This window comes from Amia ocellicauda, chromosome 22 (genome assembly GCF_036373705.1).
Source record: "Amia ocellicauda isolate fAmiCal2 chromosome 22, fAmiCal2.hap1, whole genome shotgun sequence".
Taxonomy (NCBI): Eukaryota; Metazoa; Chordata; class Actinopteri; order Amiiformes; family Amiidae; genus Amia; species Amia ocellicauda.
Window position 1 is genome coordinate 17,892,944 of NC_089871.1, and position 15,323 is coordinate 17,908,266.

At 42.4% G+C, this 15,323-nt stretch overlaps 1 protein-coding gene across 2 annotated transcripts in view; it reads left to right on the forward strand.

Annotated features, from left to right (window-relative positions):
- adamts10 (ADAM metallopeptidase with thrombospondin type 1 motif, 10) overlaps nucleotides 1-15,323 on the forward strand; it is a 96,209-nt gene that overhangs the window by 40,035 nt on the left and 40,851 nt on the right. For both annotated transcript variants that reach the window (XM_066695623.1, XM_066695622.1), the window contains exons 7-12: nucleotides 1,590-1,735; nucleotides 4,625-4,668; nucleotides 5,432-5,537; nucleotides 8,655-8,801; nucleotides 10,736-10,877; nucleotides 11,897-12,004. In XM_066695623.1, coding sequence (XP_066551720.1) covers nucleotides 1,590-1,735; nucleotides 4,625-4,668; nucleotides 5,432-5,537; nucleotides 8,655-8,801; nucleotides 10,736-10,877; nucleotides 11,897-12,004 — 693 coding nt within the window. The remainder of the gene's footprint in view (nucleotides 1-1,589; nucleotides 1,736-4,624; nucleotides 4,669-5,431; nucleotides 5,538-8,654; nucleotides 8,802-10,735; nucleotides 10,878-11,896; nucleotides 12,005-15,323) is intronic.

Below are 15,323 nucleotides of genomic sequence, written 5' to 3' on the forward strand. Positions count from 1 at the left end.
CTGGCTGTGGAGAGCTTTTATAAGGCCTGTCTATCCAGAATTTGCACAGCTCTGTCTGCACTGAGGACATAATAAATAAGTTTAGACTGAGGGTATTCTCTGATGACCAATGCTGAATAGCATCTGATCTGTCTGCACTGATTCAAATTTTAGTAAGCTGCTGGCTGGTGTCTCCCTCCTTTGTCATTCCCCTTTCATGCCATTCCTGTTACAGGTTGTGTGGATGGTCAATCGGGTTCTAGCAGTTATTGTTGCTTTATAAGCAAGACTCACTCTCTTGGATTCTTACATTTCACATGTTTTTTTTTTTTTAAATACCGCTAGTAATATTATAATATGTGCTTTCTACCTGCTGCTGGTTACTAAAAATCATGTTCAAATTACCCACTTGATTTCCATCAACCTCAGACTGTCCTGTGGTCAGACTGACACCACAGTCTTCAATGACGTCTCATTTAGACTTTGAAATTGCTTTAACAACCACTTACATCAAGTAAGTTAAAACTGTATGTGGTTTTGACGCAGTTAATACCAAAGTCTTAAGTATCTTTACCAGTCGGCAATAGAACAAACAAGCCAAACAGGTAAATCCCCTAAGAAAAGTAGTAGAGGTCTGTCCAGTTATTTTAAGGTGGTGTGTCTGATATATTTTTCCCTAAGTGGCCTGAAATCTGCTTTGAAAAATAAGAATCAATACCAAGTCATCTGGCTTGAGGGATGAGATAATGACAAATTACATCACGTTGTCCATTTAGCATTTACTGGTATAATAGCAGCTGCAGCCTTGCTAAAACACACCCTTTTCTGAAGCACGTAATTATGCAATGTGACCCAGTTTCACATGTAGAATGTTTTTTTGGGGATTGCCACTTTATTAGTCTCATCATCTTGGTGTTTATTATGAATCATTAGTGTCATACAACAATGTGGGAAAGTGAATCCAAAAAGGCCCAGAGGATGCTTTGCTATGTTCTAAATAGCACTGAATTCAAGGCAAGAGGGATAATGTTACAATGACACAATGTTCCAGTATGACTCCTTATTTTGTTGTCTAATCTTTCTATAAATGAAAGCTATAGAAGCAGGTGATAACTGATGTACTTTCCAAAAATACTTCCTAATAAAAACCTAGGGCAAAACCAAATCAAAACTTTGGCCCACCCGTGAATCACAAAAGTTTACATTTATAAATAGTAGAAAGTGGCTTCTAACAATAAATTAAACCCAGATAGGGGACAGAGTTGTACTTTGCGATTTGCAGGTAGGTCAAAGTTTTGATTTGGTCTAGCCCATAGTTTTTTCCAACTCTTGAACTTTCCCTTTTCTCTGGACAAACCAGCTTCATAAAGATATTACAATCGTTCTGTGCAGAAAGGTGCCATCTTTTATTGTCTGCTTTACATTCTATTCCTTCGTTTGAAAGTGCATTCAAACTGCTGATCCAGTGAGTATGTCATACGTGACTTGAACTGTACTTTCGTGCTATAGCTGAGGTAAACTGACCATAAATTGAGTTTAAATGGATAAAATCGGGGGTGGGGGACTACACAATAATTAAACCTGCCATTGTTCCTCTCTTCTCTTGATAGCCAACATTAGAGATAAACCATCATGCGGGCAAGTCCCTGGACAGCTTTTGCAAGTGGCAGAAATCCATCCTGAACCGCAACGGCAATGGAAATGCCATTCCAGACAACGGGATAGCTAACCATGACACAGCAGTGCTCATCACAAGGTCAGTTTAGGCCTATAGAGCCCACCTTGGGTATTCGAGAATACTGCTTGCTTTAGTAACTGGGCTCATAGCATATGAGGTGATGTTATCCCTCTCTGAACTTGGTAGAGTGTACTAAGTGCCCATGTTAAGGAACCAGTCTTTTGGTTGACAAGGGCAGTGTTGTCATGGTCACTTTTTCATATTGAGGGGCAGGGATGGAGAGTCTTTTGGATTTTCATCCAACCTCAGGTCTTAGTAGTTGGACTAGATGGAAATTCCTGGAGAAACTGTGTCTGCATTGTTGACAGTGTACTCATACAGTGAGGGAAAAAAAGTATTTGATCCCCTGCTGATTTTGTACGTTTGCCCACTAACAAAGAAATGATCAGTCTATAATTTTAATGGTAGGTGTATTTTAACAGTGAGAGACAGAATAACAACAAAAAAATCCAGAAAAACACATTTCAAAAAAGTTATAAATTGATTTGCATGTTAATTAGTGAAATAAGTATTTGATCCCCTATCAATCAGCAAGATTTCTGTCTCCCAGGTGTCTTTTATACAGGTAACGAGCTGAGATTAGGGGCACTTTCTTAAAGGGAGTGCTCCTAATCTCAGCTCGTTACCTGTATAAAAGACACTTGTCCACAGAAGCAATCAATCAATCAGATTCCAAATTCTCCACCATGGCCAAGACCAAAGAGCTGTCCAAGGATGTCAGGGACAAGATTGTAGACCTACACAAGGCTGGAATGGGCTACAAGACCATCGCCAAGCAGCTTGATGAGAAGGTGACAACGGTTGGTGCGATTATTCGTGGATTATTATTTGTGGAAGAAACACAAAATAATTGTCAGTCTCCCTCGGTCTGGGGCTCCATGCAAGATCTCACCTCGTGGAGTTTCAATGATCATGAGAACGGTGAGGAATCAGCCCAGAACTACACGGGAGGATCTTGTTAATGATCTCAAGGCAGCTGGAACCATAGTCACCAAGAAAACAATTGGTAACACACTACGCCGTGAAGGACTGAAATCCTACAGCGCGTGCAAGGTCCCCCTGCTCAAGAAAGCACTTGTACAGGCCCGTCTGAAGTTTGCCAATGAACATCTGAATGATTCAGAGGAGAACTGGGTGAAAGTGTTGTGGTCAGATGAGACCAAAATCAAGCTCTTTGGCATCAACTCAACTCCCCGTGTTTGGAGGAGGAGGAATGCTGCCTATGACCCCAAGAACACCATCCCCACCGTCAAACATGGAGGTGGAAACATTATGCTTTGGGAGTGTTTTTCTGCTAAGGGGACAGGACAACTGCATCGCATCAAAGGGATGATGGACGGGGCCATGTACCGTCAAATCTTGGGTGAGAACCTCCTTCCCTCAGCCAGGGCATTGGAAATGGGTCGTGGATGGGTATTCCAGCATGACAATGACCCAAAACACACAGCCAAGGCAACAAAGGAGTGGCTCAAGAAGAAGCACATTAAGGTCCTGGAGTGGCCTAGCCAGTCTCCAGACCTTAATCCCATAGAAAATCTGTGGAGGGAGCTGAAGGTTCGAGTTGCCAAACGTCAGCCTCGAAACCTTAATGACTTGGAGAAGATCTGCAAAGAGGAGTGGGACAAAATCCCTCCTGAGATGTTTGCAAACCTGGTGGCCAACTACAAGAAACGTATGACCTCTGTGATTGCCAACAAGGGTTTTGCCACCAAGTACTAAGTCGAAGGGGTCAAATACTTATTTCCCTCATTAACATGCAAATCAATTTATAACTTTTTTGAAATGCATTTTTCTGGATTTTGTTGTTGTTATTCTGTCTCTCACTGTTAAAATACACCTACCATTAAAATTATAGACTGATCATTTCTTTGTCAGTGGGCAAATGTACAAAATCAGCAGGGGATCAAATATTTTTTTCCCTCACTGTATACAGTTTTCAGAGTTTAGTTAAGATAAGTAGTTAAGAAACACTAAAGATTATTTTGAAATTCCTGTAGGTATAGTTGATAAAAAGCATCTGCTTAAAGAGAATTGTATGGTTTATTTTTTGTACACCACAACAAAACAACAGGCCTGTAAAATCTTAAATCATTTTAATAAATCATCCCTCTGCCCTGTCCTTCAGCTGATTTAGTTTTTGTCATCTTCTGGCCAAAATGTGCATTACTGTGTTTCCCAATGAAGGCTGTTAGGTCTAACTGAGCCTCCACACAGCTGAGAATGTCTCAGAGATGCAATGGAATTTTCGTCCATGTACAGCTCTCCAGATGCTGATAGGCCAGAACTGGTATTTTGGAAAGAATTATAACTCCACACACTAGTGACGTTGTCTGGAAAAAAAACAAATAAACAAAATAATAAAGCAGCTGGATTGAATAAATGGGGATAATGAAGCCAGCTGAGAGCTCAGGCAATATTCTTGTCCACTTATGAGGACAAGAGGTAAGGCTTTATCCCAGGGCATCGGCAAACCAAGTGACTTTTGTTATTTTTATTGTTCGCAAATCAAAAAAGGCTTTCTGAGAAATTGTTTTATCAAAAGTCCTCCAAGGTTTTTCCCCCAGACAGATCAACTTCAGAAAAGGTATAAGCAAGCTTTCCATTTGAAGGCATTGGTATTTTGAGGGGTTTCGTTTCAGGATTGGGGTTGATTCCCTTTTTCAGACTCATTCCAAATTCCAAATCCAATTATTTTCGCCACTGCCAACATAGGCCCTACTGGAATTGAAACTTGAATGTAGAGAAAGGAATTACAAATGGAATTGAAATGGAAATTGGAAACTGGAATTGACCCCCAGCCCTGTTTAGCTTTGAGGTCAGACAACTGAGTACAATGTGTATGTTTTTGGTTAATCTATGTCTAGGGTTTTCTGTCCCTGATTTTGTTTCCCCCTCCATGGTTTTCAGGTATGACATTTGCATCTACAAGAACAAGCCCTGTGGAACACTTGGTAGGTCATACTGCTACAAACTGTACTGTCTGTAACTACGTAGTCTATAGCTTGCCATTTTAATGTTCTCCCTATCTAACAATATATACCAAGGCAAATGGGTAGTAAAAAGTAGGACAGCACAGTAATGGAGAGGCTTGGAGGAGTATTGTGCATAGAGTAGGAAATAGTAGCAAAGCAAAGCAAATGTATGGTGTCAGTTTGGAAAATAAAACCAGTACACATTTAGCACAGCCAGAGCAGATAGCTCATGTTGTTTACAGGCACAAGCTGAGGGTTAAACTTGAAATAAAATGAAACAGCTCAGAGCAGAAATGGATAGATAAATCCAAAATCCCCCTTTTAACTTGGTATACTCTATGAAGTGACAACTTGTGTTTCTGCTCAGTCATTTCACCAGCTCCAACATAACAATAAGACCAAAGGGCTATAGGGGATACCACCCCTTACAAACTGGACACATTTTAAACCTGACCTTCTGCTGAAATGAACTAGTGAGCCTTAACCCTTCACTGAACTGATATTGTAGTTTAATACTGTCTAACCAATAGTCTACAGAAAGCCTTCTACTGACAGAAATGGAATTAGTGATATACGGCTTATGTGTGTCTTTTTCTTAGTCACATGAACGTGCTTCCTTCAGAAATGGTTGGAAAACAAGGGGGGTGGTGTAAAAAAGAGCTTGGGGGAAAAACAAAGCTTGGGGAAAATGGGTAAAATTCATGGCTTGCGTGAGGCTTTGACATTGTTCGTCTCCGGGCAGGTCTGGCCCCAGTGGGGGGGATGTGTGAACCAGAAAGGAGCTGCAGTATCAATGAAGACATCGGCTTGGCCACGGCGTTCACCATCGCCCATGAGATTGGACACACGTGAGTCCCCACCGTGGAACCTACCAAAGCTGCTGTCAAAGCTGCTGTTGCCACAGTACATTGGTGTAAGGCATCACAAAAGACTGGTACCTCTTCCAAATAAGTTGCCCCTCTAAAGCTGAAACAGTCCACTAGTTTAACCAGACACACATTCTAGGCTCTGACAATCCAGAGATCTGTGACACATTTCTTACAAAAGCAGACTGTTTCTCAGGAGAAAAAGCAACTGTTAACCAAGAGCACATCAGTTCTCAGAAAATTAGTTGAATTCATGTATGAATAAATGTATCATTCTTTCCACATACACATTCAGAAACCAAGTCAGAAACATACATACTACTCAGTGAGAACATATTGCATTCATGTATAATATAATGGTAACACTTATAATAAGCCCTGACCCCAAACCTAGTCTGCAGAACTCAGAAGATGTACTCAAGGTATCCATGTGTAATTCCTATGGCATATATCAGTTAATTAAGAATTTGTGACATTTTTATAAAGTGTGACCAATATAATACATTGAATTATGATTGAATAATATACTCATCACGCTAATTTACAGCATCATTTTGTTCTGGTGTGCCAATTTACCCCTTCTGGACAAATTAATCAAAAGTACTGAAGGTACTTTGGATTTTCCATTGCCATAATGGGCCAGTATTGTTACCATCTCCAGGATGTTGCCATTAATAATAACATAAAGCACTTATTGGCACTTGTTCTTCTTGAAGAGGTCAAAGGACACACCGTGTCCCTTCAAAACCACAAACAAATTGCTTCAATTCAATTGCTTCAGAGTACATTCCTGGCTCCTGGCTCTTATGTTGGCTATTGTCATGGTCCCCTAGCACTCCCCCTCTATCCCCACTAGGGGCCGCCAATTCCCTGCCTTTCTTAGCACTCTTCCAGCAATCAGTCTATTAACATTCCGGTCAACCCTTGTGCACTTGTTCTCTCACACTCTGCTCCTATTTGCCCTGCACCTCCCTACCCAGGTTCTGTTCCCTTTATAATCCCCTCACTTCCCTCAGTTGGGGCGAAGTTTTGTCAGTTCCATCTGCAATACCTAGCCTTGTCCCTGTGCCTGTTCCAGTTCCAGTCTTGTTCCTTCGAGCCCTGTTCCTCCGAGCCTTTGTTCCCTCGAGCCCCGTATCTGTCTTGTTCCCTTGACCTCCTGCCTGACTTCACAACCACGACTCTGTCTCGCATTTGCCTGCTCTGTTCGCCCGATCGCCTGACCATCGCCTGTTCCCACGACCATGTCTTCGCCCAGCCCTTGTTTGCCCTGCATTGCCGTTTCTTGACCCACGCCTGTCCGACCATCCCACGATGCAGCACTGCACTTGGGTCCCCTGTTCCCGTACCCCCGAGGGTAAACGTGACAGAAAACTTCGCCGCTAAAAGGACCCAGCGATGCTGACGGCCTTCTCTACCTGGGGGGCCTTGATCGGGGAGAATACGTGGCTGCTCCAGGGGCTTATTGCCAAATTGAACCAGGTGCTTGAGCGCCTTCCCGTACAGCAGCCCGCTCTCCCGGCCGCCCAGCCAGAGTTCCCTGCCCCGATCCCGATCCCGGCCGCTGCCGCGAAACCAGAGGTCCCGATCCCGATCCCGGCCACTGCCTTCGCCACCGGCGAACCAGAGGTCCCGATCCCGGCCACCGCCTCCGCCGCTGCCGAACCAGAGGTCCCGGTCCCGGTCCCGGCCGCCGCCGCCCAGCCCGAGTGCCCAGCCCGAGTGCCCAGCGGTCGCCGCCGCCGCTGCCCAGCAACCTGCATTGCCAGCTCCGCCCCTCGGCCGTCCCGGCGCCTGCGTTGCCAGCTCCGCCTCCCGAGGCTTCCACGGCTCCGCCTCCTGAGGCCTCCACGGCTCCGCCCTCCGAGCCTCTCCCGGCCCTGTCCGCTCCTCCAGCACCTCCTCCGCCTGACCCCGACCCTGTCCTGTGGCTGCCTTCACGACCCCTGGACCGCGCTCCCGTCCTGGAGCCGCCTCCCAGACCTCCCGACATTGTCCTGTGGCCGCCTCCCAGACCTCCGGACTTCTGTTTTGCCACTACCTCTGTGCCTGCTGCGCCGAGCGTGGAGGGGGGGTACTGTCATGGTCCCCTAGCACTCCCCCTCTATCCCCACTAGGGGCCGCCAATTCCCTGCCTTTCTTAGCACTCTCCCAGCAATCAATTAATAATATCAACTCCTATTCATCCTGAAAGCACTTCAGGGCTGAGGAGATTGTGCTGAATGGCGTCTGTTACAGGGGAATCAATACTATGCAAATATTTGAAGTCTTTTATTTTTATCAGGTTGTCGTTATTAATTGTAATACTGGATCATAGCCCAAGCAATGATGTGTTGCAATTCTTAATGAATGGAACCCCTTTGCTTTACCTGATTGAATACCTGATCTGCAACACCAGTCATGTTGCATCGCTTCTATATACATTTTATATAGACACAACGGACACACACATATGTATGCCTAAATAAAGCTATACATTCTGAAATTAGCTTTCATATAATTATTTTTAATCAGTTTCTTTGAAAGGATATAGTGTTGTGTTTTTCCCTTTCCAGCACACCTGTCTCTCCTATTTTTATAAACTAATTGAGTGTGCCTGGGCCCATCTGTACTGGTCTTTCTGGTATTTTCACTGGTGGCAAAGCCATAGGCGCTAGTCTTTAATGGCTAGTCCAGGTGGCTTCAAGCTGAGGGGGTGTGGGGGCAGGCATCTGCTCTGTCTATACAGCATTGTGAGTTGGGCAGGGCCTCCTGTTTGCGGCTGGGAGGGCCACACAGGACTCCAGCCAGGAGCCCGGGTTGTGGCTCAGAGTGCTGCTTCCCATCGGGCTATATGGGACTGCAATCCGGGTGGGGGTGAGAAAAGGATGTTATGGAGCTCTGAACATAAACACACAAGGAAAAGAAAGAACGCAGTATCCTGCCATTAGGCTTTGCTGGACGGTGTCCTGATATTTAATAGTTAACTAAATCAGTAAAACACAAACAGGTGGGTTTCGACTAGATTGCTGCTGGGTTTTGCACCAAAATTACTGCAGTCCTTTCAGGGTTACACAGTCTGTGCTGAGCACTGAGCTGGGCCGTGTGCTGACATTACAGGTTTGGGATGAACCACGACGGGGTGGGCAACGCTTGTGGCTCCCGCAGCCAGGAGACGGCAAAATTGATGGCTGCTCACATCACCATGAAGACCAATCCCTTCGTCTGGTCCGCCTGCAGCCGTGACTACATCACCAACTTCCTAGAGTAAGACCACCCCCCCGCCACTTATGATACGATGAGAAAGCTGGTGTTGTACACAGTGGTTAAAATCAAACCAGTCTGTGATCTCTCCCATTGAGGATAGCCTCAACAGATAGTCAACAGAGTGTTCTTTTCATGCCTAAAATCGTTTTCTAAGGACTGGATTAAGTTGATAGTGGTTATTTTCCCAGTAGAAGAATGATGCACCTGACAACAGATAATGCTGCCACCAAGTGCAGGTTTGTAGTTTTCGATTTGTGTCTGATTCAAACGTTTAATTTAATCGACAGCCTAGAGCAATATTGAAACAAATACACCAGCTAAAATGCAGAAAAGAGTGGCACTGAGGAAGGAGTTAGGGATAAACACTGACTTTGTAATTGACCTAACAAAATAGAATTCTGATTGGTCCAACAAGATAAAACCTCGACTCAGAAACCAGGTTGGGCCCTATATTCCAGCCAGTGCAGGGTCCAGTCTGGGCTGTGTCGTTACCACCTGTCACTAGGGTCCCCCACAGGGCCCTCAGTTGTAGGGGAGCTTGAGATGGACAGGGATTCCTCACTTTGTCATATAGCAGCAACCCCTGTAGTTTACCCAGTTCCTGTGACCTCGGCAGTGAGAACTGCCTCAGTCCACCCCGTGAGGGCTGAGGGGATCCCATTCTCTCATCACGCAGTTTTCATCATGGACAGTTCATCACCAGAGCAGTTAATTACCAATTTTCATATTCATCCCCAATTTACATATTCAATTACAAATTACATACGGACTGTCTCTTTTAGATTGAATATTTCTTAATGCCCTACGATTGGCATTGGCCAAAACAGACTTTTATTAAATCCTACAATTTCCCACAGCAGTTGTAGTCTGTTTTTCAATTCTTTCATTTCACCCCTTAGTTGTGATGTTTTTCAACTCTTTCATTTCACCCTTTTTATAGAATAATGCATTCACGTCATGCAGACTTCTTTCATTCTGCACAGAATATATAAATGTAATCAATGAAGGCTCAGACTTTCTGCAGTAAGTGTGAAGGAAAACTGTTTAAATGATCTAATACATATTGGGAGACATACTTACATATGAACAAGCATGTAAATGTAATGTGCAGTACAACAGATTAATATTTGTTGTGGGTGGTCACTCAGTGTAATTTTTGTTGTTTATGTTGCATTTATTTTAACTAGTCGCTCATGTGCGAGAGAGAGAGAGAGATAGAGAGAGAGAGAGATGGGGAGGAGGTTGTGTTTAAAATAGGGCTATAGCACAATTATTGATGCATTATATTTTACAACATAAAACAGTTTATACATATTATTTTTTTTAACTCAAAATTTGAAATACATCTTTTACTTTTTACTTTATAAAAACAACAAGGCCTATAGAAAATACAAACTTAGAAACACAAGGTTAATACAACAATGTAAGAATATGAACATGAACAATGTTGTACTGAACTCTTTAATAATCACAGGCAATGTTTGATTTAAAAAAAAACATAATCTATTTGCATTGTTTGCACTATTGGGTTTTCATTTGTTTTCTTTGGTATTGAAACAAATACAATACAATTAATATGGACATTGGTGATGAATTGTCACTAGTGATGAAATGCATCCTGTGATGAAATGTCCATGATGAAAAGAGCTGAAGAAATGTCCGTGATGAAATATCGTAGACCCCGTGATGCTGTATTTTTACACTGTGGAACTCGATCTGTTAAAAGAAGCAGATGTCTTGGTAGATGCACGTTCTCTTGCAAGTTCTCTTGCTCATTGGCAGCAACCCTCTAGCTCAGGACTCTTAAAGGTGAGTATAGTGCATGATAAATTGGCAATTTCCAAATTGGGAGTAGAAGAAAGTAAAGTGTTACCTTTCTCTGACCTCTGTCTGACCCCACTCTCACACACTGCCTTTCTTCCTCCCTTTACTAGCTCAGGAATGGGGACCTGCCTGAACAATGTGCCGACCAAGCAGGAGTTTGTGTACCCCACCACTGCCCCTGGCCAGGCCTACGACGCTGATGAACAGTGCCGTTTCCAGTACGGGGTCAAATCTCGCCAGTGTAAATACGGGGTACTCGCCTTTCTCTCCGCTTTCACTGGATGAAGCCTTGTTTCGTTCCTTCTGTTTGCCATGTGCCAAGCCAGGAAAACAGCAATATTGTTTTCATTTGATTTTTATGTATTTGATTATTTTTCTTTCCTTCGGATGTAACTGCTTGGCACTGATCTTAGTGTGTCTGGCTGCTGAATCCCATGCAGTGAATTTTGCTCAGTTCTAATCTGAGGTATATTGTGCGTTTTGTTTTCATGCTGGTTAGGTGGTGCTCTCCCCAGAGAAAATTAAGTCTGTTCATATTAACGTAGAGGTCGATTAATCACAACAGGTTCAGGACAGAGAGTGAGACAATGACTTTCTTCCTCTCTGTGTATCTTTGCTAATGCTTTGTTCTGTCTTAAAGTTTTTGTGCATAAATTGGTGAAGCCGGTGAGATTCTAGTATGCAAGATACATTTTTATGTCGTTTAAATTTGCAAATGCCAAGATGCATTATATGTGTCTGGGCCTACCTTTTACCATCAATTGAGATTTATGCTTGAATTAGTATTCCTGGTCACACCATTAAATCTAATAATTCTACTCATCACTCACAACCACTGGTCTTGGTGAGCACCATCTCAGTGCACTTGACAAAGCCACATTAATTGTTAATGCTACAGAACTGGGGGAAATACATAAATACAACTATTCATGAGAAAATCTATGCTGCAAAACTCTATAGCTCTAAAGTACAGGAAACCATTCGCTATTAAATGGTTGGTGTCTGTACAAACTGCACAACATTTAACTTACAGTTCGCTGGAAATATTAAAGCTAGATGAACAAGGAGTATCATGGTTGTATGGAGAAGCTATGAAAATTGTTTTATATTAGATGTCAAATCTGAGGATGTAATAAGGTTAGGGAGGTCGGTGCGAATTCAATACAAATATCACATATTGCTGTATTGCGTTGTGCGAAGAGAGCAGTGTTAGTGTTGGACCAGTGGGTGCAGTGTGTTGGACTGATGGGGCTGTGTTGTCCATGTTGCAGGAGGTGTGCACGGAACTGTGGTGCATGAGCAAGAGCAACCGCTGTATCACCAGCAGCATCCCTGCTGCGGAAGGAACCATCTGTCAAACCAACACAATTGAAAAAGGAGTGAGTACTGGGGCAAACCAATGGCGGTATCCAGTTTGAGCTGTGAGACAGATTAACTTCAATGGCAAAGAGATAAGTAGTAGGACAACTTCAACAACTTCTCCCAGCTGGGAATTGGATGCTACTGTTGTCCCCCCCTAGCCTGGATAATGAAGGACCAAAATAAACTAATAAATGAAACCTTTTGAATGCTCCATTTACTAATGGATTTGAGAGCCACTTTGTTTCAAAAAGTATATCATGAATTAGTCCTATACTGACCAATGCAGACATAACACAAGTGTGTGCTGATACCCTCCACCCTTCCTTTCCTTGCATATCTCAGTTTATTGTAGATAATATGGTGAGTTTAAGTGTATATGACATATAACTGATGACATTATCCAATACATGCCGTGGATAAAGAGAAATGACAGCAGTTTGTCAAAAGTTTACCAACATCACTCATAACCCATTTAGTTACATAGTTGCAGCTTATGCCAATTCTGAGCAGTAGAGAGTAAACACCAATTAAAGCTGCCAGCTTTGTGTTTATCAGAAGCGTACATTAAATAAATAATTTCAGCTTTTCGCTTTATATTTATAGGATTAACAAAATCCCTTTGTGCAAAATGTACTAGACCTCATTTTTTCTTGACCTTTTGGACTTCAAAGGTGTCTGTATTGATTTGAGCTCAACCATTCTTTCTTAAATTGGATTCAGTGGTAGCATGTATTTTCATTGACTGAGTCTGATAATGACCAAAGGATGGGGAGGTGAAAGTATTCACACAATGAATACAATTTTAATCTTACAATTCATTTAGCTTTAGGCAGAGGTCTTTACCACTGACTTTAATATTTTGTTCTTTTATTAAAGGAGATCCAGTCTCAAAAGCCCCTTTCACATGAGCACATCAACCCATTTTTTATTTTTTTCTTAGTGCTTTGACAGTAGGCTAGATATTCGTAGGGTTTGTACACCACACAGCGGGGTTTGAGCAGCGCAAATGGCATAAATCTGCATTATTTGCCATATTCAAAACCTTGTTTTGCATGGCGCGATCCATTCTATGCCATTCACTCTTTAATTGTGTGCAAGGCGCACAATTGGGGGAGTGGCTGAAATTATGCGTGATTCCTGATATATTCGTAACTGTGCGCCATGCAATGAACAGGTTTGCGACACCCAAAATAACATGCTGAAAAGGGTGGTGTTAACTCCGCACACATTACTATTTCAGGGGACAGCTCCTGGAGAGTGACATTCTAAAGCACAGTCAACAATGGTCTGTTTTTATAGTTGCATGTGTGCTTTTTTTTTTGACAAATGGCAATAAACATACATACATACATATATACATACATAGGAAACGTAGTTAGTAGAATGCAGCATGTCCGTGGACATTTGGACAGTAATGCTGCGCTGTACACCTGGCAACTGCAACCCCGACATAGGTGAAGATATGCTGAAGGGTGTACCTGCCTCACACAGACAAAATTTGCCCCCTCATACGTTCTCCACATGAGCATATGTAACCATGCGTGCATTCACTTATCATAGAGCCATAGAACATACACATATACAGATACACTACTGATATCTCAATTTGTCCAGTTTTTATTAAATTTACGCAGTTTAATGTCTCAATGTACTCTGAAATTAAAGCATAGAACATATAAACAATTGGAGATAAATTTTGTTTAACAAACTTTAACCCCTTAAGCTGACAAACCCCTCTGGTACCCTTAAAAGGGCACCAAATCCGTGTGCTTTAATTCCATGTGCACTCTTCACTGTTGTGTTGTTTGCCAAGTGTTGAGACTCTCAGCTTTCTCTGTTGTGAAAAAAATGTTTTTTATTAACTTCTCTGTGTTTGATAGAACATCAAATAATATATACCATTAGGTTGTTCTGAACAAAACAAGCCCATTTGCAAAGAAAAATACAATCAAAACTGATTGATCTGTGACCGACTGAATGAGACCCCCCCCCCCCCCAACCCCGGAGCAGACTGCATGTTTACCCCCCGGGCTCTGAATGATGGCAGGCGACACGGAAACTGTAAATTGGATGTCGAGCTTTCGAACGATGTGTGCATTGTAGGAATACAGTGTAACTTCTATGCACAGGAGCTGCGTGTAACACGGCCAAATAATGCTTAAGAGGGTGTAATAATGTACATTATTTTTCAGTTTTTGGTAACCTAAACTTTTATTTTTAACCTCTGGCAGTTTACCATTTACCTTTGTACCATTTTAGGTTATTGAACTGCTTAAATTTCAATAAAAAGTGGAAAAATTGGGTTGTTCTAAAACTTTTGACCAGTAGTCTGTATATGTGTATATATATATATATATATATATATATATATATATATATATATATATATATATATATACAGTACTGTGCAAAAGTTTTAGGCAGGTGTGAAAAAATGCTGTAAAGTAAGAATGCTTTCAGAAATAGACATGTTAATAGATTATATTTATCAATTAACTAAATGCAAAGTGAGTGAACAGAAGAAAAATCTAAATCAAATCCATATTTGGTGTGACCACCCTTTGCCTTCAAAACAGCATCAATTCTTCTAGGTACACTTGCATAAAGTCAGGGATTTTGTAGGCATATAGTCAGGTGTATGATTAAACAATTATACCAAACAGGTGCTAATGATCATCAATTCAATATGTAGGTTGAAACACAATCATTAACTGAAACAGATCCAGCTGTTAGGAATAAAACTGGGTGAGGAACAGCCAAACTCAGCTAACAAGGTTGCTGAAGACAGTTTACTGTCAAAAGTCATACACCATGGCAAGACTGAGCACAGCAACAAGAAACAAGGTAATTATACTGCATCAGCATGGTCTCTCTCAGGCAGAAATTTCAAGGCAGACAGGGGTTTGCAGATGTGCTGTCCAAGCTCTGTTGAAGAAGCACAAAGAAACAAGCAAAGTTGAGGACTGTAGCAAATTGGTTGGCCAAGGAAACTTACTGCAGCAGATGAAAGACACATAATGCTTTCTTCCGTTTGCAATTGGAAGATGTCCAGCAGTGCCATCAGCTCAGAATTGGCAGAAAACAGTGGGACCCTGGTACACCCATCTACTGTCCGGGGAGACGTCTGGTCAGAAGTGGCCTTCATGGAAGACTTGCAGCCATAAAGCCATACATACCTCCGACGTGACAACAAGGCCAAGTGACTCAACTATGCACGAAAACACAGGAACTGGGGTGCAGAAAATGGCAGCAGGTGCTCTGGGCTGATGAGTCAAAATTTGAAATATCTGGCTGTAGCAGAAGGCAGTTTGTTCAGTGAAGGCCTGGAGAGCGGTG